The following is a 23,194-nucleotide window of genomic DNA, read 5'->3' on the forward strand; positions in this document are numbered from 1 at the left end:
TGGGAAGCATATTCTCTCCCTCTTTAAAGATTTTATTTATTTATTGGAGAGGGAGAGCTACAGAGAGAGAGAGAGAGAGAGATACAGAGAGAGAGGGCTGGATCAAAAGTGGAGCAGCCAGGACTCGGACTCGAACTGACGCCCATATGGGATACCTGCATCACAGGCAGAGGCTTAGCCTACTGCACCACAGCACTGGCCCCTAGCATATACTCTCTTTATCAGCCACCCCACAACTGATTCCAGTGCACCTGTGCTGGGGACACAAACGTCCTAGACGTCTTCCAAGCCAAGAAGACAGCCTTGCCCCAGCCAGGGCATAGCAGCTTTCTGTGTAGTTGGTCCCAATCTGACACTCTCCCGTGGGTCTCAGCCTCAGTCACTGGATAATTCATATGCATGAGGAGGCAGCGGCATCTGTGGTGCAGTTCTGAAAGGCAGCATTAAGGGCGAGAATTTGATTTGAAGTGAAGGGAAGAAAAACAAAGTTCCAGACCGTGCAGAGGATGAATAAAGATGCTCTGCTTTGGCTCGAGACGTTGTGGGTCTGTCCCTCAGCGCACCTGTCCACAGGTGGCTGGGATCCACTCCCTCCACGCTGCCTTTGCTGTTCTTTGAGAACAGTTTCAGAAATCCCCAAAGTCACTGTGCGGACACCACATGATCCTGCAAAGTGTGGGCACATCGCACGCCAAAACGGCCCAAAAGAAACTCGGCCGGTTTGTTCTCTCGCGATGGCTTTTCTTTGTCTTCGCCGGCAGCCTGTGGGTATGTACATGCATCGGTGTACAGCCAGAATGGAAAAGGCTGGTAAATATTAGGCAATGTTCAAAGAACTGGGAGAGAGGAGCTGATAAACTCTCAACATAAAGGAAAGGTAAGAAAGCAGAGGAGCTAAATGCCTGATTTGATCAGTTTATGCTGTTATGTCGAAATATTGCACCACAACCCATAGAAATGTACAGTATTGCCTGTTAACCAAAATTTTTTTGAAATGTTTAAAAAAGGAAAATAGGGGCTAGTGTTGGGGATAGAGTGGGCTAAGCTGCCACCTGCTATGCCAGCATCCATAGGAGTGCTGATTTGGGGCCCAGATGCTCCACTTCTGATCCAGCTCCCTGCTAATGAAGAGACCCAAGTACTTGGGACCCTGCCATCCATGTGGGAACCGGATGAAGCCCCTGGCTTCTGATTTTGGCCTGACCCAGCCCTGGTCATTGTGGCCATTTGGAGAGTGAATAAGCAGATGGAAGATCTTTCTCTGTGTCTGCCTCTCCTTCTTTCTCTCTAAGTTTGTCTTGCAGATAAGTAAATTAAATCTTAAGAAAAAAAGGAGGCCAGCACCGTGGCTCACTAGGCTAATCCTCCACCTGCAGCGCTGGCACCCCAGGTTGAAGTCCCGGTTGGGGTGCCAGATTCTGTCCCGGTTGCTCCTCTTCCAGTCCAGTTCTCTGCTGTGGCCCGGGAGTGCAGTGGAGGATGGTGCAAGTGCTTGGGCCCTGCAGCCGCATGGGAGACCAGGAGGAAGCACCTGGCTCCTGGCTTTGGATCAGCGCAGTGTGCTGGCTGCAACACGCTGGCTGTAGCGGCCACTTGGTGGGGTGAACCAATGGAAAAAGGAAGACCTTTCTCTCTGTCTCTCTCTCTCTCCCATTGTCTAACTCTGTCTGTCTGTCTGTCAAAAAAAAAAAAAAAAAAAAAAAAAAGAAAGAAAGAAAAAAGAAAAGAAAAGAAAAGGGAAAGTGGACATTTGGCCCAGCAGCTAAGACACTGGTTTGGGAGTGCCTGACTGGTCCTGGCTCCACTCCCAATCCAATTTCCTACTAATGCGCACTCTGGGAGGCCACAAGTCCTTGGGGCCCTGCTACCCAGGTGGGAGGCCAGATGAAGTTCCTGGACCCCAGCTTTGGCCTGGCCCAGCCCTGCAGGCATTTGAGAAGTGAACCAGCACATGGAAACTCTCTCTGTCTCGTTCTGTGCATCTCTCTGCCTTCCAAGTTATATATGTAATTTATGTATATGCACATATATAGTAACATATACATATTGTAAACTAAATATATGGTTAAAGAAAAAACCAGAAAAATTGACCACAGTGCTATGTCTTCCAGGAAGGGTCATGTGACTCATTGTGGGAGCAGAGCCCCTACTGTACCCCACCCCCTTCAGAAGAGGAGGGCACCAAGCCTAAAAGTTTGGCCGCATTAAAGGCAAGACATCAGTTCAGAGCTTTGGGCCTCCGGCTGCTGAGGCCTGGAGTGGACAAGCAGCCCGCCGACACTGGCCGGGGGAAGGGGCGCCCAGGGAGGGCATGGCAGGGAGTTGGAGGCCGGTCCGGTCCATTGAGGAGAGAGCAGCTGGAGGTCAATACTTGCTGAGAACCTGGCTGGGCCCAGGGAACCTCCGAGAAGCAGGATGGCTGGGAATTCCCTTCCAGGGCACGTGAAGGGCTGTGCTGTCACACCCCAGCCCCTCTGCCACTGCACGCCCCTCGGCCGAGTCCGCAGCACTGGCCACCTTATGTCTGAGGTGTTTTAGGGAAGTCCCTGGGAAGACGTGGGGCTCCCCCCTCACTCAGGCCATGCTGTGAGCAGAGGAGAAGTGCAGGGGGTGGGAAGGCAGGTGGGACAGGGACTGGGAAGAGGCAGGCTTCGGGAGCACCCAGTCAGGAGAAAGCAGGAGGAGACTCCCGGCCGACATCCCACTGCAAGTGGGTTGAGGACTTGAGTCACATTTGTTTATTAATGGTAAGGCAGACTGTTAGTAACCCCAAAGTCTCGGAGATGCCAAAAGGCTGATAAGTATTAAATTATTTTTTTTAAGATTTATTTATTTATTTGAAAGTCAGAGCTACACAGTGGGAGAGGGAGAGGGAGAGGGAGAGGGAGAGAGAAAGAGAGAAAGAGAGAGAGAGGTCTTCTATCCACTGGTTCACTCCCTAGATGGCCACAACAGCCGGGAGCCAGGAGCTTCTTCCCGGTTTCCCACATGGGTGCAGGGGCCCAAGCACCTGGGCCATCTTCTACTGCTTTCCCAGGCCACAGCAGAGAGCTGGATCAGAAGTGGAGCAGCCGGGACTCGAACCTGCATCCATTTGGGATGCCAGCACTGCAGGCGGTAGCTTTATCTGCTGCGCCACAGCAACAGCCCCAAATTGTTATTTTTTAAATATTTATTTGAAATGCAGAGTTACAGAAAGAGAGAGAGAGAAAGAGACATAGCGAGATCTTCCATCAGCTAGTTCACTCCCCAAATGGCTGCAATGACTTGGGCTGGGCCAGGCTGAAGCCAGGAACCAGGAGCTTCTTCCTGGTCTCCCACATGGGTAGCAGGAGTCCAACGACTTGGGCCATTCTCCGCTGCTCTCCCAGGTGCATTAGCAGAGCTGGATCAGAAGCAGAACAGCCTGGAATCCAACTGGCGTCCATATGGGATGCCGGCACAGCAGGCCGTGGCTTTAACCCCGCTGTGCCATAGCGCTGGTCCCAGTATTAAAATTCTTACTGATAAAACTAGTGAGAGAAACTACATATACCAGTTGCTCTTCTGGACACCAGAGACACCTGGGAGAATAGGGCATCATGAGTCCACTCTCGTGGACCAGACTTCCGGGTGGGGACCAGTGCCCCTCGAGGGTGGGCAAACACCCTCCAGCCTGCTCTCCTGAAAGATGTGGCCTGCAGGCAGCCTGGAATGCTTGGCCAGGGTGTAGGAACCCCAGGCGTGGCACTCGGGGCGCAGTCTTCCTCCCTGAGCTCCCTGTGTGACAGCCCTGTCTGCGGTCACCCTCTGCTCCACGACAGCCCTGATCGCTGTATGTGTGGGAGGGACGCACGAGGGGAACCTTGTTGCTCTCGGCCACGGTTCTATTCCCCGGTGTGGAAGGGGAGCTGGCACCAAACAGGGCCCCGAGGCCCTGGTTATTGGCTTGGGAGACGTGAAAGGTAACTGACCGCTTTAGTTATTTGATTAGAAAAACAAATAGTGCATGAGGGCTTTAGCCCGATGGTCGTCTCCCCCAGCTCTCAGAAAGCACATACGCACCAGTACCAAGGATGATCCTTGTGGTGACCTGCAGGGACCCACGCCTGCTAGTTCTCATGCCTGTGGGCTGTCCCCCGCCCCACCAATGAATCCTGGATGTTGAAGACACGGTGGCACGTGTCTTTCAGAGGTAGGCCATAAGGATACCAGGTCTACTGCTTTGCTTTGTGGATCACCGGCCTGAAAGGAGTAAGCCCCTTGGTCCCGAGCTCGCTGGGGCAGCCCTGCGGAGAGGCCCACCTGCAGAAGAACGGAGGCCTCATTGCCCACAGCCGGGGCCAGCTTGCCAGGCCAGGGGATGAGCCGCCTTGGGAGCACCTCCCCCTGCCCAATCATCCCTTTGGACGTCAGCACCTCTGATGCAACCCAAGCAAGGGCCCCCCAGTCATCGCATGTCCAACTTCCCAAGCCACGGGAGCCGGGAGAGCTGGCAGATGTTTCCTAGTTTCCTATCAAGTGTCTGTTAGGCGGCCACAACAGCAAATGCACTGAAGTGGGTGCTGCTCCTTACTACTTTTATGGGCATTTTCTCAGCTTCATATGAAGTTTCGGAAAGAAAACTTTGTAACTATTACCTGCTTAAAAGGTTACAGCAGGCCGGCGCCATGGCTCACTAGGCTAATCCTCTGCCTGCGGCGCCGGCATTCCAGGTTCTAGTCTCGGTTGGGGCGCCGGTTCTGTCCCGGCTGCTCCTCTTCCAGTCCAGCTCTCTGCTGTGGCCCAGGAAGGCCGTGGAGGATGCCCCAAGTGCTTGGGCCCTGCACCCGCATGGGAGACCAGGAGGAAGCACCTGGCTCCTGGCTTTGGATCGGCGCAGCGCGCCGGCCATGGCAGCTATTTGGGGGGTGAACCAACGGAGGGAAGACCTTTCTCTCTGTCTCTCTCTCTCACTGTCTAACTCTGCCTGTAAAAAAAAAATAAAGGTTGCAGCAAAGGTCCTTAGCTCTGCCAACACAAGGTTGTGAGTGGACCCTACCGCCTGCCCTGGAACTGCAGGCTTAGGAAACAGGGTTCAAGTGCAGGGTATGCTTGTGGCCCAGGTGGCCGGCAGGGGGCGCCTCTGCAGCTCAGCACCAAGGATGCTGGGGTCTCCGTGGCGAGTGCCGACGGACGCCGGTGATTAAGGAAAGACCGTATTTCACATAAGACATAAAAGTCGGCCAGGATTCATTTATCTTGTTGACGTGGCCTGCAGAGGACTTGCAGAAGGCAGCTCAGTGTGCACCAGGGGTGTTGTCTGGGAGGGCTTTGCACACCATGGCGGATCCACATCCGGTCTTGCTTGGGACATAAATGACTTCGTCATGTGCAGCTCTGTGTCTTGCTCTCTGTGCACGGGGCAATGAGTGAGTACGGTGCCCTCCCCTGCCCCCCAGCCCCATGCATAGGTGGGCACCAGGGCCTGGGGACGGGGGTGGAGCTACCCAAAGTGCCTGGGGCCGCCGTCCCCAGCCTTCCCTGTGCCCCACTGTCTACTGCATGATGGCAAGCCACTGCGTGGGTTCTGTATCTTTCAGGTTTCTGCAGATAGTTTGGGGAGCTTACCCAGCTCACTCTGCGAACCTTCTGCACCTGCGGGGCCTCAGATCCCCGGGGCCGGGCGGCGAGTGGTGACAGCCTCCCACCCTGCCCTGCACAGTCCCAGGCAGCCCCAGGCCCTGCGCTGCTCCGCAGGCCACTCCTCTGCTAAAGCCTGGCACCCGTTGGGAACCCAAACCCTGAGAGGAGCGAGGGTACAGGGCCTGGCACCTGCCAGCCCCCATGCTGGGGGAAGGGGCCTCTTGGAAGAAAACTCCCCAGGTAAGTCCAAAGATGACCCGTTGCCCCCGAAGGCACCCTGTTCAAGGCCTGAAGGTTGGGGTGAGGGCCCCTCAAGCCTGGCGGGGGACGCGGGGTGCAGCCGCTGTGCTGCACTGCAGGCAGGCGCCCGGCAGGAGGCGCTGAAGAGCAAGTGCGGGCTAAGCAGCTCCCCTCGCCACCGGTTTCCTCCCTGAAGTCAGACCCGTGCTCCCCCAAAGCTGCTGGAATTCTGCAGTGGACAGCCCCCCTGTAGGGTGGGAGCGGGGATGGGGTAGGGGAGAAGGCGAGACTCCAGAGACCTCACTGTTGCTAAGCATCAAAAGCACGCCCTGCAAATTCCAAGGGGCCTCTCTCCAGGCGCTCCAGGCTGTGGGAAGGTTTTCCACGCTGGAGAATTCCTGAAATCCTCTCCTCCCTGATTTTCTCTGTATTTACTTGTGTGTGTGTGTGTGTGTGTGTGTGTGTGTGTGTGTGTGATTTGTTTGGGAGACAGAGGGAGAGAGCACCCATTTGAGTTTAACTCCTAAACGCCCACAGTGGCTGCAGCCTGGCTGTGAGCTGGGCACCAGGAACTCCATGTACGTTTCCCACATGGACAGTGGGAACTGTCACCAGTGCGTCGCCGGGTCTGCACCAGCAGGAAGCTGAAGTCCAGAGCTGGGTATGGAACCCAGGCACTCCGATGTGTGATGCCAGTGCCTTAACCAGCAGCTTTACTGTTAGCCCAAACCTGGCCCCCTGTGTGTGTTTTGTCACCCCCTGCAGCAACACCTCCCTTTCCAAGGGCACACTGCACCCAAGGGCCAGCCCCCCGCAGCTCGCTCCTGTCTCCTCCTTGCTCCTTCCTGCTGCAGAGTTGTGGCTGGGAGGCCAAGAGGCCTGGAGCTTGGTTCTGATTCTGTTGATCTGGGATTGGGGAGCTCTGGGGTTGGGGAGCTCTGGGATTGGGGAGCCTTCCTTCAGTGATTGCAGACTCTAAGGCAGAGAGGGCAGGTTCTCACGGTGCTGGACGGCTGTGGGCAGGCATTCGGGGACTTCCCACAGTCCTTAGATGTGCCCTGGGCCTGAAGCTGGACTCGAAGTCCAAGATTTGAGGATCACCCCTTCCCAGAGGGGCTTCTTCTTGGAAGCAAAGACCTTCCCCCTTGGGTCAGAAAACAGGCCCTGGAGTCTCAGCTCTGCCCTGCCTGCAGGCAGCTCTCCAGGGCTCAGCATGCAAGCTAGGACATCTCCAGCTCCCACTGTGCCCTGCGCTAGGAAAACACCTGCCCGAACGCACCTGATGTTTCAGCGTCTCTGTCGTCACCGTCACTGACCTTAATTCCTCCTCAAAATGCAGTTTGTCAGCTTCATTGAATGCCAAGTTTGTCGGGATCTCGTCAGTAATAACACAAACCACGCAGTTGACACTCACGATCTAAGTGACTTTCGTAAGGAATTGTGTGTCCCACAGGCCACCAAGCAAACACACGCCAGGGGTGACTTCACAGGATGCGTGTTGGAGAAGACGCATCCTGCCTTTGAACAAAGTCTCAAACAGACCCAAGTTTCCCAAATACAGGAAAGAAAGGCTATTACCAAAAAAAAAAAAAAAACCCTAAAAAATAAAATAAAACAAACAAAAACCACACCAAATCTGCAGCAGCATTAAAGTAAAACTACTTGCAAGAAGAAAAAATTTCCATCCTATATGCAATTTGAAATAAAAACTTCAGAATTGTAATAGTGACTACCATAATTTTCTGTAATAAAACATCTATTATAACAGATATGGCAATACAATAAAAGTCCTATTGTTCCAGAAACTGTATTATAACTGAAACAGGATAATTATAGAAAGACTTGCGTGAGAATTGCATGTTCAACAGAACCATTGAAAGCCATTCTTCTCAGCCTGCAAATAAGTCTTCTGAGCACAGACCTCTTCAGCAGGATCTGAAACGGAGGGAGACAAGGTGCAGTCAGGAGACAAGGTGCAGTTAGGGAAAAACTATGCTAGTAGCACAGCCTTCCCGAGCCCCCTGGGGAGCACATGCAAGGTGATTCCAGGGCCCTGCTGCAGGATTCTGCCCTTACCAGGAATACTCAAATCCGTGCGTAGGGCTTTTTTTTTTTTTTAAGATTTATTTATTTGAAAGTCAGAGTTACAAAGAGAGAGGAGAGGCAGAGAGAAAGAGAGAGAGAGAGAGAGAGAGAGAGGAGAATGTCTTCCATCCACTGGTTCACTCCCCAATTGGCTGTTGTTGATCCGAAGCCAGGAGCCAGGAGCCTCCTCCAGGTCTCCCATGCAGGTGCAGGGCCCTAGCACCTGGGCCAACCTCCACTGCCTACCCAGGCCATAGCAGAGAGCTGGATTGGAAGTGGAGCAGCTGGGACCTGAACCTGCATCCACATGGGATGCTGGCACCACAGGCTGTGGCTCCACCTGCTACACCACAGTGCTGGCCCCGTGAGTAGGTTTTGAAGGAGGGCACCTTGGTACATCCTTGCAGGAGACAGATTTTTGGGTGAATCTCAGCTCTGTCAAGTTCATCTGTAAATTCTGCCTTGGAATTTCCAGCGTTTTAGAACCCTTGGCCCCTGGGAATGCTTCGCAGGGATCCAATCAGAGGCTGAAAGCTTTGCTGGTCCTGCCGGCCTCCCTGCCTGCTCTTCAAGGCTCCTGTCTTCATGCAGTCTGCACACTGTCGAGGGTAGGGGCACTCCCCGCCACGTTCTAACAGAGGAAATTGAGGGCTACCTGCTGGTGAGCAAGGGTTTGTCTGGAGGCTGTGTCTGCACTGGAGACACGCTGTTTTCATGTTTCACTTAGAGTCTCTATCTTTTTTTTTTTTTAATGTGGCTTTGGGGAAATTGATGAGGATTAGAGAGGAGGGAGGGGCCAGAGGACCTGCAAGGCATCCCTTGTCTCTCCACTCCTGATGGACCACGTCCCATCCCAGGGAATTCGGCACCTGAAAGAGACCGGAGGAGATTCGCAGAGTGCTGATGGAGCTGAGGGACTGCGAGTGTACTGGGGGAAGCACTAATAATACGAGACCCTGATGATAACACACAGTCAACACCACGGCGAGTACCGAGAGCGCTGCTAAGTGATGGCTACAGGGACACGATAACCGTCTACAAATATTTGAAGGATGTAAACACCAAGGAAGCAGATGAATTAATTATTTAGGAGAGCAGTGATGAAGCCCCAGACAAGATCATTACCAGTAACAGAGCCACCTTGTTCCTCGTCAACCCTTTCAGAACCAAGCTCTCCCTAAAGGCACATGGCCCTCTTGACACAGGCTTGGCCTATTGTGCCACGGAGGGGACATGTATGTCCCATGCATGGGCTTGGATTCTAATAATCACAGCTGGCATTTGGTGAATACCTGGGGTTATGGGTTAAAATCGTGTTGCCTGGGGGCTGGTGTTGTGGCATAGTGGATAAAGCTATCACCTGTGATGCCAGCATCCCATATGCTCACTGGTTCATGTCCCGGCTGCTCCACTTCCCATCCAGCTCCCTGCTTATGGCCTGGGAAAGCAGTGGAAGATGGCCCAAGTGCTAGGGCCCCTGACATCCATGGGGGAGACGATGGTGAAGCTCCTGGCTCCTGGCTTCGGCTTGGCTCAGCCCTGGCCAAGGGGTAGCCACTTGGGGAATAAACCAGTGGATGGAAGATCTCTCGATCTAACTCTTTCAGATAAACAACATAAATCTTTGAATATAAATAAATAAAATTGTGTTGCCCAAAAAGATGTGGAAGTCCTAACCCTGTCGTTGTAAATGTGGCTTCATTTGGATCTAGGGTCTTTGCAGATGAGATCAAGTGAAAGCAAGGTATTAGGTGGTGTTTCTGCATCTTTAGAAGCAGATGGAGATTCGCGCACAGACGCAAAGACCCAGAGAGAGTGCTCTGGGGCGGAAGAAGCAGAGAGGCAGCTGCAGCACCAACTGCTGGCGACCAGAAAGAAGCTGAGAAGGGGCTGCCCTTTGAGAAAAATTGTCCTGGGGCAGGTGCTGTGTTAAGCCACTGCCTGCAATGCCAGCATCCCATCTGCACAGCTGTTCAAGTCCTGGCTGCTCCACTTCCAATCCAGCTCCCAGCTAACACGCCTGGGAAAGCAGCAGAAGATGGCCCAAATGTCTGGGCCCCTGCACACACACGAGAGACCCACAAGGAGATCTGGGCTTCAGCCTGGTCCAGCCTGCGGCCACTTGAAGAGTAAACCAGTGGGGTGGAAGACCTCTCTCTCTCTCTCTCCCCTCTCCCTCTGCCTTTCAAATAAATAAATAAATCTTTCAAAATACACATAAAGTCGACCCTAGTGGATCAGTCTGCTAGAGCAAAATCCCCCCACGGGGTTATTTATAAACAGCAGAAATTGATTTCTCCCAGTTCTGCAGGCTGAGAGTCCAGGACCTCGGGTGAGGCCGGGTCCTCAGAGGTGGCACCTTCCTGCTGTGGCCTCACTAGCCAGAGTCCCTCAGGCCACTTCTACAAGCGCCACCAATGGCAGGAGCCTCATGACTAATCACTAATGCCACCCATGGCTGGAGCCCTCATGATTAATCACTACTGCCACCCATGGCGGGAGCCTCATGACCTACTCACCTCCCACAGAGCCCACCTCTCCTGCCAGGACACCGGGGATTAGGTTAGAACGTGGGCATTTTGCAGGCACAGTAGCATTCAGCCCAGAGCAGGGGGCACGGTCCTGTCCACACCCCAGTTTCAGATTCCAGCCTCCAGAACAGCGAGCCAACTGTGGTGTCTGCTCCAGGCCACCCAGTCGGAGGTCCTCTGTATGGCAGCCTGAGCAGATGAGTGCGCCTGGTACCTGTCCACGCGGGTGCTCAACACTGCATGTGGAAGGGATGGGGGGTGCAGGGAGACCTCCCTGGCCCACAGACATCGTCCCAGACAAGGAAACCGAGGCACGGAGATGTTGAAGAAACGTCTCGAGTCCCTGTAAGCATTACCAAAGCAAAGTTGCGGGCCGGGCTGGCGCAAAAAAATTCCACTCAGAGATCCTGTGTTTGCGAGGGGTCCAGCTGTATCCTGTGTTGCACTTCCAGGCTCCCACGTGGGAAATCATTTTATGACTTCTCTCGTGGCAGGATGCAGGCCCCTGGCTGCCGTGGGCTGGCCACCCGCGTGGACTTCACACGCTGCCCTTTGCACGGGGCTTCCACTTTGCGGTTTCCTGTATAGCACGTCCCCATCTTTGCCCTACACCCGGTCTCTGGGGCTGGAGTCAGTTCTCTCGTGTACCGCCAGAGGGAGCCCGCGGCAGAGGCAGGGCCGGCCTCCCCCAGGCTGACACAGCAGCAGGCTGGGCTATTCTTAGCTTCAGTTTACTTTCACTCTTGAAAGTCACGCAGAGGCGAGTCAAAGTTCCCACCCGGCTAGAGAGGGAGTCCTTCCACGCCAGGAGAACCCGGAGTTGGAGAACCTCATAATGGGGATAGAGGACGATACAGTGACAATGGCTGCCAGGGGTCCTCTGGTGTCCAGCAGCCCCCGGGGATAGCCAGGCAGGGTGCTGGGCGCACACACACGCACACGCACACGCACACGCACGAGCCTTGGGCTGGACACGCCCAGGCTGGCGTCTGCACCCCGAGGCTTCCTCACTGGGCAGCCCTGGGCAGACCAACCTCTGTGTGTGTAGCTCCTGCCACGTGTCACTTGGGTACTGGACCGCTTGGAGCCCGGGCTGAGCGGGCAGTGGAAAGCCCCAGAAGTCTCTTTCAGACCTGAGATGGTTCGGGCGATTCTCAGGGCTCCAGCAGCACCGGAGCTTGGGCGCTGGGCAGAACTGGAAACAGGCTGTCTCCTCTCCCCAGGCCTTCCCTGGCCCTGCCCCCTCGGGCCCTTTGCTCGCTCCCATGAGGCTCCCCTACCCCAGCTCTGGCCTGACTTCTGCCCGTGAGGCCCCTGTGCACACACTGTGGCCAGCTGGAAGTCCACTCTGGCCAGCAGTCACCCATGTTGACTTGGCACTTCTGTTTTTTTTTTTTTTCCTTAAACTTCCATTTATTTATTTATTTATTTATTTATTTTGAGACGCACAGAGATTGCACTCGGCATTTCTGACGGTCTTCCCTGTGCCCTCTCCCTGCCCAGACTGGGGAGGCCAGGAAAGAGCGCTCCACCCTAGAGACCCCTTAAGGCACCAGGAAGGCTGGAGGGGACCCCGAGTGGCACCGAGGGTGAGTGCTGGAGGCAGCAGGTGCAAGGCTAAGGGGCACCCCCAGTAGGGTCCCTGGGGGCCGCAGGCACTCGGCTCCTGCCCTAGCCGCGATCCCAGCGTTAGTCTAGGGGCCAGCCAGGGCGGGGGCGGGGGTCCCGGCCCGCGCCCTCGGGTACCTCCCCGGCTTGGGCCCGGCTTCTGGACTCGGATGCCCGCGACCCGACGTCTGTCGACCCGGAAAACCCCGTGAGCCGGCGCCGGAAGGCGGGGAGGCGGGGCCAGCGAGCCAGGGCCGCCGCCGCCGCCGCTGCCGCCGCCGCCGCCCGGGGCCTGTGCGACCCTCGGCGGGGCGCGTGGGGAGCAGGAGCCGGGGCCGGGGTGGGCCGTCCCGGGCTCGGAAGGGCCGCGGGCCTCGGTCACCCCGCGAGCGCGGAGCGGGCCTATAACCTGGGCACACCCAGGTAAAGGTGCGGCCGAGGGCGCGGCGCCGGCGTGGGGAGGGGACAACCCAGGCCCATGGGGCCTGCAGGCCTGGGGGCTGCTTGGGGGCGGGGGCTGGGGTCCGGTTCCTGGGTGAGGCCAGGTTCTGTATTTCTGACCTTCGGAGTGTCAGTGCGTGCGTTTTCCATGTGAAGAAACTGAGGCACGAGCGGGCGGTCTGCACTCCAGTAAGCAGCCCCCCCCCCGCAGTCACTGGGTGTGGGGGGGGGCGTGGGTGTCAGAGCAGCGCACCTGCGTGGGGGCAGCACACCTGGCCCTGCCAATGGCAGGTGATCAGGAAGCTTGGTAACGGTTGAGGAGGTGCGATTAGTTTTGGTGAGCACAGGCGAGTGCTTTTGCCTTTTACAAAACCAGTGGGGGTGCAGTGGCTGGCTGGCTGTGTGTGTGTGGGGGGGGAGTCCAGCCGCTCCTCAGCCCTGGATTGCAGAAGCAGAGCCCTGTGACCTGGCCCGATATATTTCAGATATCTCCTGCAGCCTACAGGGCGTTCGTACAAGAAACGGGGCCGAGGAGTTGGCATTGGCTTCCCTCGTGCCTTACAGCTGGGCTTCCCGTGACCCGGGTCAGCCTTGTGCACACATCTGAGTCTGAACTGGGTGTGACCCTGGGGGGTGGAGGCGACACTGCCCGTGAGGCTGTGCCCCTCTGAGTGCTCTCCTGCTTCCTCCCTCTTCACCCCTTCTGGCCATGCGCAGACAAGCACCTCGGGGTTGGAGGACACGCTGGCTTCCCTCTCTGGAGACTTTTTTTTTTTAAAGAGCTCCAGAGATGGGTTTACAAAGCTGCCTTCCACAAGAATCTGCTTTTTTTTTTAAAGATTTATTTATTTATTTGAAAGTCAGAATTACAAAGGGGGGTGGGGAGGTCTTCTATCTGCTGCTTCACTCTCCAATTGACCACAACAGTCGGAGATGCGCCGATCCAAAGCCAGGAACTTCCTCCAGGTCTCCCACGCAGGTGCAGAGGCCCAAAGACTTGGGCCATCTTCTGCTGCTTTCCCAGGCCATAGCAGAAAGCTGGATCAGAAAAAGAGCAGCCGGGACTCGAACTGGCGCCCATATGGGATGGCAGCACTGCAGGTGGCGGCTTTACCCACTAAGCCACAGTGCCAGCCCCCACAAGAGTCTTTTGGTGCTCCAACTTCTGAAATGATTCTTGCAAGGACATGAAGGGGCAGCCACAATGCTCTCATCGACCCCTCACTACCCCTGTCTGCAGAGGTTGAGGCTTGTGCCTGGGTCTGGCCTGCTTGGGCTTGGTGGAGGTTGGGGGTAGTAGCACCATAAGGCTCTGTCAGCCCAGGTGGGTTTGGGATTACAGGGAGTGAAGTGTGCATATTTCTTGCTGTGGAATCCCAGAGTATAGAAAACCCATGTCAGAAGTGGCATCCGGGCACCTGCAGGCCAAGAGTGGCAGGGCCTGGGCTGTGCCTCCTCTTTTCCTAGAGAGTTGACAGATGAAAAGCTCGGGTATGAACCAGAGCTAAGCTGGCAGATGGTTCAGTATCTTACAGTGGGATGTGCAGTTTTCTGACCAGTGTTATGGCTGGCGCCCCGTGCTGATCCAAAGGCAGGAGCCAGGTGCTTCTCCTGGTCTCCCATGGAGTGCAGGGCCCAAGCACTTGGGCCATCCTCCACTGCCTTCCTGGGCCACAGCAGAGAGCTGGCCTGGAAGAGGGGCAACCGGGAACAAATCTGGCACCCCGACCGGGACTAGAACCCGGTGTGCTGGCGCCGCTAGGTGGAGGATTAGCCTAGTGAGCCGCGGCGCCAGCCCCTCTGGGTGTCTTGATCCGTGTTTGCAGCAAGGCTCATTTTGTTTGCTTTTCAGGGCTGTGGCCACCTGGCAAGCCAGACTGTGCCCTCCGGCTCCCTGTTTCTGGGTGGCTTCTGCTAGGTCCAGCGCCTTCCCTGTGATTAGCGATGCTGTTGTCATGACGTCCATGTGTGGACAACCTTGCCCACTGGAGGAGTGGAAGGCAGCTGCCTTCCAGGGAGGAGGAAGAGCCGGTGGAGCCGTCTGGACAGGGCAGCTGGAGCAGGGACCCGCTGGCCCGAGTCTTCGAGGCCTTGGGCAACCCCGTGAGGCCTCTCTGTTCATTGCCTTTCGCCCCTCACTTGGCTGGAGAGGCCTGGAGAAGCCTGTTTGCAGTGTGGGAAAGAAGGAGGACTCAGCAAAGGCCCAGACACCCCGGCCATGCTCTCCTAGGGTCTTGCCTCGCACAGTTGGGTCAGAAGTACAGAACCTCGCCTCCCCAGGCCCTCTGTAGTTAGCACAGCCCCACGTGGCTCCTGGGCACTTGTGGGAGTCATGGATGCCAAGGATATCAGAGGGAAGGAGGAGGGGAGATGGAGAGCGCCCTGCCCCGCCCTTTCTGGGACCAGGGTGTGGACGGACACATGGTGGCTGTGAACACTCGGTGCCCTCTCCCAGGGCTGGGAGATCCGGGTTACGTACCTAAGAGACTTCTGGTTCTGGGTTCTCCTCGGCTCCAAAGCAGGTCGCATAACCCAGTTACTGAGCAGTAGACTCTACCAGTCCCTTGCGGATTCTTGGTGTGTTCAGTCTCTGATTGCTTCATGGGTTCCTGAATGTTTCTTAATGTTTATTTTCAGCTACTTGAAGGGCAGAGAGAGAAAGAAAGAGAAAGAGGGGGATCAGTCTCCCATCTGCTGGTTCACTCCCCAAATGCTCACAATAGCTAAAGCTGGGCTGGGTGAAAGCCAGGGACCTGTAACTTCATCCGGGTCTCCCACACGGCGGCAGGCGTGCAAACACTTGGGCCGTCGTCCGCTGACTCCCAGGGTGCACTGGCAGGGAGCGGGGTGAGGAGCACCTGTCCCGGCCAGGCTGTCAGTGTCCTGTGTGTGGAGCTGTCCCCTCTGAAGAGCAGCAGGGCGGGGACGCTGGGGGTGCATGTCCGTACCAGGGAGGTCATTTAGAGCCGCTCTGAGTCTGCCGCACGCCAGCCCCAGACGCTTTGCCTCCACCCTGCTCACACCTCACGAGTGTGCAGCCCATGGGAGGCCCACCTCCAGCCAGGCAAATGCCCGAGTGGGCCTGGATCCCGTCCTCTGCCCTTCCCCGGCTTGGTGTCAGCGCAGACGTCCCGTCACGTAGAAGAGGCCACAAGGATCCTGAGACATCCTGGGCTCCGCCAGACATCAAGGGCGGCCTGCAGGAGAGGGCACCCCCATGGCCGGGGTGGCGCCTTCATCTGTCCCGAGTCAGCAGCTAATCGGAGGGCAAAGGAGTCCTTGTGTCCCCTCTGCTGCTTCTGTTTGCTCGTAGCTGGCTGCTGCCCCGAGTGCTCTGTGATGGGGGCGTCTCACTGCCGCCTGCACACAGTGGGGCTGCCGCCTGCACACAGTGGGGCTGCCGCCTGCACACAGTGGGGCTGTGGTTCCCTCCAGAACTTCGGGGCTCTTCCGCTCATGAGTGCTCTCCCCTCGGCTTTCCCCAGGGCCTGCCAGGATGCCCGTCATGGTAGAGGACATCATGAAGCTGCTATGCACCCTCTCCGAGGACAGGAAGATGAAGGCGGCCGTCAAGCACTCAGGGAGGGGCGCCCTGGTCACGGGCACCGTGGCCTTCGTCGGTGGCTTGGTGGGCGGCCCGCCAGGACTAGCCGTGGGTAAGCGCAGGCCAGGCAGCTTGGGCAGGGGCAGGGGGTTTTTGAGGTTCATGCTCAAGGTGCCTGGCCCCCGCCTTGCCCCAGGGATGCCTCCGGGTGTCTGGGCCCCTGCCTCCTGAGCACCAGGTCATTTCAGAAAGGAACCAGGGAGGAAGCTGAGCACCTTACGATGAGTTTTGCAGCAGCTGGTGTCCTCCTTTTGAAAACAGAAAGTGCAGAAAAACCACAGATGGGGAGAAAGCTGGCCGCTACCCCTGGAGCTGTCACCTGCCCCTCCTGGGCTGCCCGTTCCACCTGGGAATGAAGCTCTGGCTGATTCCCTGTCCTTCCTCGGAGCTGGGATGAAGTTGTGTCCTTTGGGCAGGAGCAGGAGGGATTGCTGTGCCCTGGCTGTGGGGTGTGGCCTGACCCCTGGGCTAGGGTGCAGCTGAGGAGGGGCTGGGGGAGGCCTCCCTGGAGGTGGCCCCAGGTGCATCCTGCAGCACAGGTTCGCTCGTGTCCTGGGGCTGCCTTGGGCGGTACAGGGGTTTCCCCAGTGCCTCCTCCGTGTGGGGCCGGGGGGAGAGCTCCCCGCCTGGTGGAAGCCTTTCCAACGGCTGCCGGTCTTCCTACGGATGTGGGCTGGAGAGAGGCCGCTTTTCTGCCGAGGCTGGCGTCTGTTTCCAGCTCGCTGGCCAGGCTTCCTGGGCTGTTCTCTCCTTGGGTAGCAGGATTGACATTCAAGGACATTGGGGCGAAGCCACAGGACAGGAAGAGTAAGTGTGCGGGCGGCCCCAGACCTCCCCTCGAGAGAAACTCCTGGAGCGAACGAGCAAGGGAAGAGAGGAGGCCGTTTCCTCCTTCCTCAGTGGCACGCTGGGTTCTTAGCCCCTTGGGAGCGCGCAGGGGAGGGCTTCCTGGGGTGGTTTGATCCCGTAGCCTCACCCAGAGGCCACTCTGGGAGTATGCATTGCATTGGGACTGAGTAAAAGCTGGCAGAGACCTGGGCAGTTGCTGCTTCCAGCTCTTGACCGTGGGAGGAGGGGGTGGGGGGAGCATCATTTTACCGAGAAAACAAAGGAATTCTCTTCTCCAAAGAGCTAGTAAGTTGCCGGTGGATGTCCCGGAGACGCCGCGCACTGAGTGCTGCTCTGAGTCACATACTGCTGTTCTCGGGGAGGTGCGGTGCACACGGTGTGACTCTCGTGGGCTCCGAGCGTTCCACTGGGGTCCTGGGGCACAGTCGCAGAGAACTTGTAAATCTGCCTTCCCCAAATGCTCCTCCCCTCAGGAGACTTGGTGCACCCTGTCCAGGAGCAGCGTCCAGCCTCCGACTTGAGGCTGGGGCAGCGTGGCGGGGCAGCGGGTTAAGCCGCCACCTGAGATGCTCAGCACCTGCTCCGCTGCTGAGCCAGCTCCCTGCTAACGTGCCTGGGAAAGCAGCAGAAGGTGGCACAAGTGCTTGTGAAGGGGGAGAGTGAATTATTAATTTTTCCATGCTCTAGCCATACACCTGGAGAGGCAATCTAAGCACATGCATGTGTAAGATGCACAAAGTGATAAAGTTTTATTGAAAAGGAGAAAGCGAACACACACACTCATGAGCACGAGTTGCCCCACACAGAGAAATGCCCATTGTGAGTAGGCAGTGGGCCCAAAGGGAGACAAGGGGGGCTGGTGCCCTGGTGTAGTGGGTAAAGCTGCCACCTGCCATGCCTGCAACCCATATGGCTGCCAGTTCCAGTCCTGGCTGGTCTGCTTCCCATCCAGCTTGCTGCTAATGTGCCTGGGAAAGCAGTGGAAGATGGCCCAAGTCCTTGGGCCCCTGTACCCATGTGGGAGGCCTGGAAGAAGCTCCTGGCTTCTGTTGGCATAGCCCTAGCAGCATGCACTGGGGAGTGAACCAGCAGATGGAAGATCTCTCTCTCTCTCTCTCTCTCTCTCTCTCTCTCTCTCTCTCTCTTTCTTTCTTTGTTTTTTTGACAGGCAGAGTGGACAGTGAGAGAGACAGAGAGAAAGGTCTTCCTTTGCCGTTGGTTCACCCTCTAATGGCCACCGCGGCCGGCACTCTGTGGCTGGCGCACCACACTGATCCGAAGGCAGGAGCCAGGTGCTTCTCCTGGTCTCCCATGGGGTGCAGGGCCCAAGCACTTGGGCCATCCTCCACTGCACTCCCTGGCCACAGCAGAGAGCTGGCCTAGAAGAGGGGCAACCAGGACAGAATCCGGTGCCCCGACTGGGACTAGAACCCAGTGTGCCGGCGCCGCAAGGTGGAGGATTAGCCTATTGAGCCCCGGCGCCGGCCTTTTTTTTTTTTTTTTTTTTTTTTTTTTTTTTTTTTTTTTAAGACAGAGTTACAGAGAGAGGTAGAGAGGTAGAGACAGAGAGAGAGAGAGAGGTTTTCCATCTGCTGGTTCACTCCCCAACTGGTCTGAATGGCCAGAGCTGTGCTGATCCAAAGCCAGGAGCCAGGAGCTTCTTCTGGGTGCAGGGGCCCAAGGGCATGGGCCATCTTCTATTGCTTTCCCAGACCATAGCAGAGAGCTGGATCAGAAGAGGAACAGCCGGGACTAGACCCGGCACCCATAAGGGATGCCAGCGCTTCAGGCCAGGGCTTTAACCCACTGCACCACAGGACCAGCCCCAACAGAGCAGTTTCATCATCCAAAACATCCTCTCTGCTGTCCAGTTAATCCCTCCCTAGGTCCCATCCCATCACTAATCTTTCTGTTTTCTCCCTTCCTCTCTCTCTCTGTAACTCTTTCAAATACATTAAAAAAAAAGACTCTTTAAAAAGGAGGAAAGGGTGGGGGACAGGAAACAGCACCCCAGTTTCTCCTCTGCTTGTCTCCTGTGGCAGAGAGAGCTTCCCCAAGTTGTTGGCCTCTTTTCTGAGAGGTGGGGGTGTGTGCCTCTGCAGGCATAAAGCCACCTGGGAGTTTTATGATGCCTCCATAAAATTCCCTGTGTTTCTTACTGTGCATATCTTCATGGCACCTTCCTCCCAAGTTCCGGATGAAAGGGGCACTTTGACAAGGAGGAGGATAGCTTTACACGTGGGGTGGGGGCTCGTGGCTTACTGGTGCTCTCAGCTCAGCAGGTCCTAGACTAGCTGCCTGCCTATCTCCTGCCACCCACAGGGGAGACCCAGATGGAGTTCTTGGCTCCTGAATTTGGCTGGCCCAGCCCGGCCAGTGTGGCCACTCAGGGAGTGAACCAGTGGATGAAAGATCTCGCTCTTCCCCCTGCCCCTTCTCTGTAACTCTGCCTTCCAAGTAAAAAGGAGACTTGAGGTGGACCCTGCAAGTGTCTGCCTCAGGCCAGAGCAGGTGCCCCCTGCAGCGGCTTCCGCGTGGCTTTCTGCGGGGGCTTTGCTGCCTGCTGTCTGAGTCAGCCCTCGGTGGGTTCTCTCTGGCCCATGCTGCACTTTTTAAAATAAGGTTTTCCGGCCGGCACCGTGGCTCACTAGGCTAATCCTCCACCTGTGGCGCCGGCACACCAGGTTCTAGTCCTGGTCGGGGCGCCAGCTTCTATCCCGGTTGCTCCTCTTCCAGTCCAGCTCTCCGCTGTGGCCCAGGGGTGCAGTGGAGGATGCCTAACTCCTTGGGCCCTGCACCTGTATGGGAGACCAGGAGAAGCACCTGGCTCCTGGCTTCGGATCAATGTGGTGCACCGGCCGCAGCCCGCCGGCCGCAGTGGCCACTGAGGGGTAAACCAACAGAAAAAGGAAGACCTTTCTCTCTGTCTCTCTCTCTCTCTCTCACTGTCCACTCTGCCTGTCAAAAAAAAAAAAAATAAGGTTTTCATTTTGGAAGAATAGTAGATCGACAGGAAGCTGCAATACATTCCCACGTATCTCTCACTTAGGTTTAATTACCCTAATGTTAACAAGGATCATGGTACATTTGTCAAAACATTACTGTTAACCACTGAGATTTGGATTTCACTGGTTTGTTTAAGATTGATTTATTTATTGAATGGCAGAGCAGCTGGGAGGTAGGGGGACAAAAGAAAGAGATCTTCATGTGCTGGTTCACTCCCCAGATGGCTGCAGTGGTCAGGGCTGGGCCAGGATGAAGCCGGGAGCCCATACCTCCATCCTGGTCTCTCCTGGATGCCAGGGACCATCTGCTGCTGCTTTTCTGGCACAGTAACACGGAGCTGGGAAGCGGGGCAGCCAGGACTTGAGCCAGTGCTACAGTATGGGATGTTGGTATCGCAAGTGGCAGTTTCTTCTCTTTTTTAAAAAAAAGATTGATTTATTGGGGCCGGTGCTGTGGCACAGTGGGTTAATGCCCTGGCCTGAAGCATCAGCATCCCATATGAGCACCGTTTCAAGATCCGGCTGCTCCGCTTCCGATCCAGCTCTCTGCTATGGCCTGGGAAAGCAGTAGAAGATGACCCAAGTCCTTGGGCCCTGCACCCACGTGGGAGACCTGGAAGAAGCTCCTGGCTCCTGGCTTCAGCTCAGTGCAGCCCCAGCTGTTGCAGCCAATTGGGGAGTGAACCATCAGATGGAAGACCTCTCTCCCTCTCTCTCTCTCTCTCTCTCTACCTCTACCTCTCCTCTCTCTGTGTAACTCTGACTTTGAAATCAGTAATAAAAAAAGAATTGAACCTCAACCCTTTAAAAACAGATTGATTTATTTATTTGAAAGGCAGAGTTAGAACAGGGGAGAGAGAGCGAGAGAGAGAAAAAGATCTTCCATGTACTGGTTCACTCCTCAGATGGCCACAATGGCCAGGGTTGGGCCAGGCCAAACTCTGGAGCTAGGAGCTTCATCCGGGTCTCCCATGTGGGTGTAGGGGCACTTGGCCCATCTTCTGCTGCTTTCCCAGGCACATTATCATGGAGCTGGATCAGAAGAGGAGCAGCTGGGACTTGAACTGGCGCCTGTATGGGATGCTGGTGCTGCAGGTGGTGGCTTAACCCACTCCGCCCCAGTGCCAGCCCCAAATTTCACCAGGTTTTGCTTGGTGATCCTTTCTTGTTTGGTTCTAGGTTCCAGTCCACAATCCCACAGTGCTTATAATCTGTTTCCTAGTCTCCCCTGGTCTGTGCCAGCTGGTCAGACTCTCCTGCTTTCGTGACCTTAGCGGTTAGGGGAGGAACCGGGCAGGTGTTTGATTTGTCCTTTGTGTGTCTCATGGTTAGACTGGAGTCGTGGGCCTTGGGAAAGAAGTCTGCTCAGAGGTGACGGTCCTCCCTTGCATCACCCCAGGGCACACGGCATCCATTTGGCACCCCGGCGATGCCGGCCTGGCTCCCTTGGGGAAGGTCACGCACGTTGGGTTTTTCCACTGTGAAGTCTGTTTCCCTTTTCACACACTGTTCTCCAGGGTGACTCACAAAGGCCAGATGGCTGCAACATTAAATATATCTGATTGCTGATATTTTAAAATTGAGGCATTCTAAAGATACAAACCCGGTATTGTGTGTGGCAGGAATTGGCTGGCCTGGGGGAGCAGCTGCCCCCTCAGGCAGGGGCCCAGCTCTCGAGGTCGGCACAGGCCCCCAGTGCCCGCCTCACTCCTGTTGGGCACCGGCCCGGCCCCTGAAGCTACTTGGGTTTGGACTCCAGCCTCAGGGCCCTTCCCCCAGCACACAGCATTGCACGGATGCTCCAGCCCCTGCAAAGCAGGCCCGCACTGGGGAATAGGTTTGCATCCCGTCCAGCGGCAGGCAAATAGTAGACCGCATTGAGCGTGTTCCTCTTCATGGAACCTGGAGGGGTTTTAGGAAGAGTGTCGCTTTAAGAAAACAGCGTCTCCTCATCTGTCCCCAGGGTCCTGTCACCTCCTGAGCGCACTGGAAATTTCCTAGGCTCAAGGGCGTGCATCAGCCACCCCCACGGAGGGAACTTGGCCTCCCCACTGCATGAAGGGAGATGGCGCGGGAAGTGGGGCCGCCCTCCGCTGTGGGAGAGGACTTCGGCCCGCACTTCATTTTGCATCTGTCAGTGCGGCGCCTAAGGCTTGGGTGGCAATTGCCGGAGCCAGGTGGAGCCAAGATGGCCTAAACCTCGGGCCTCCCTGCTGCCCGCGGAGCAAGCACGTGGCTGAGCCCCGCTGCGCTCACCGCCCCGTCCTTGCTTTCCAGGGGGTGCCGTCGGGGGCCTGCTGGGCGCCTGGATGACGAGTGGACAGTTTAAGCCGATCCCGCAGATCCTGCTGGAGCTGCCCCCGGCCGAGCAGCAGAAGCTGTTTAACGAGGCCAGCGCCATCATCCGGCACCTGGACTGGGCCGACGCCGTGCAGCTGACCACGCTGGTCATGGGCAGCGAGGCCCTGCAGCAGCAGCTGCTGGCGATGCTCGTGGGCTACATCACCAAGGAGCTACGGGCGGAGATTCGGTACGAGGACTAGGCCGCCCCTGCCGGCGACTCTGGCTGTGCCTTGAGATAACCCTGGGGCTTGCGGGGTGCCACAGGGTGCCGGGGGAGCCTCCACCCGGAGTGGGGTCTCCTGCTGGAGAGGCTACCGCTGTACTGTGACGTGTTCTAGAAATTACTTACCAGCGTGCCCTGGCGGCCCTTTGACCCGGAAGCCGTTGGGAAGCAAGGGCGCGTCCATCTCAGGCCTCAGAGGCAGTTTTCTGCGTTCCCTGTCAGGTGCTTGGGCGTCTGAAGGAAGTCCCCGTGCTCCCAGTACGCTTCCTTCGCCCTCCCTTCTTCCAAGCACCTGTGCAGGAACCGGCCCCTCCGGCCAGGGTCTCAGGACCCCGAGCGACCTGTGCCAGAATCGTGTTTACCTCCCGGGCGTGCTGCGCCCTGCCCACTGACTCCTGAGCGGCTTCCCAGAGGAGGGGGCCAGCTGTTGAGCCAAGCTGCAAGCATGAGGCGCGGTGGGCCCTGCTCCCGCTCGCTGCACACCCAGCTCTCCCCCCTGAGAAACCCTGGTCACGCTTGAGTTCGCGTTTCAGATGAAACCGTTTCCTTAGGAGGCGCTGCTCTTTCTGAAGCGGTGGGTTCAGAAGCCGTCTCTAAGAAATGTCCGTAGCCCGAGGACTGCCCTGACCCGTGCTCCAGTGACAATAAATTCTCCTCTGAA

General features: G+C 56.6%; 1 protein-coding gene and 2 long non-coding RNA genes across 11 annotated transcripts; 1 reads left to right on the forward strand and 2 right to left on the reverse strand.

The window, feature by feature from the left end:
• Positions 1-7,564: 7,564 nt before the first annotated feature.
• On the reverse strand, positions 7,565-11,477 carry LOC138846415 (uncharacterized). Its single transcript, XR_011383890.2, has 2 exons — positions 10,449-11,477; positions 7,565-7,779 (listed from the first exon to the last, which is right to left on the reverse strand). It is a non-coding gene; the product is annotated as an uncharacterized LOC138846415 (long non-coding RNA).
• On the forward strand, positions 11,459-23,194 carry C18H19orf12 (chromosome 18 C19orf12 homolog). Of its 9 annotated transcripts, none has more exons than XM_070062023.2 (4): positions 11,459-12,049; positions 15,995-16,165; positions 22,245-22,497; positions 23,085-23,194. In XM_070062023.2, exons 2-4 carry the CDS (start codon positions 16,006-16,008, stop codon positions 23,101-23,103), a joined length of 432 nt encoding a protein of 143 aa, XP_069918124.1. In that variant the 5' UTR covers positions 11,459-12,049; positions 15,995-16,005; the 3' UTR covers positions 23,104-23,194. The 9 variants fall into 9 exon arrangements, with proteins under 9 accessions (XP_069918124.1, XP_089175187.1, XP_069918127.1 ...); XM_070062026.2 differs by lacking the exon at positions 11,459-12,049 and adding an exon at positions 12,295-12,497; XM_070062022.2 differs by lacking the exon at positions 11,459-12,049 and adding an exon at positions 12,314-12,491.
• LOC138846417 (uncharacterized) lies at positions 13,335-15,995 on the reverse strand. Its single transcript, XR_011383893.2, has 2 exons — positions 14,989-15,995; positions 13,335-14,672 (listed from the first exon to the last, which is right to left on the reverse strand). It is a non-coding gene; the product is annotated as an uncharacterized LOC138846417 (long non-coding RNA).

This window comes from Oryctolagus cuniculus, chromosome 18 (genome assembly GCF_051225735.1).
Source record: "Oryctolagus cuniculus isolate XC-2025 breed Fujian yellow rabbit chromosome 18, ASM5122573v1, whole genome shotgun sequence".
Taxonomy (NCBI): domain Eukaryota; kingdom Metazoa; phylum Chordata; class Mammalia; order Lagomorpha; family Leporidae; genus Oryctolagus; species Oryctolagus cuniculus.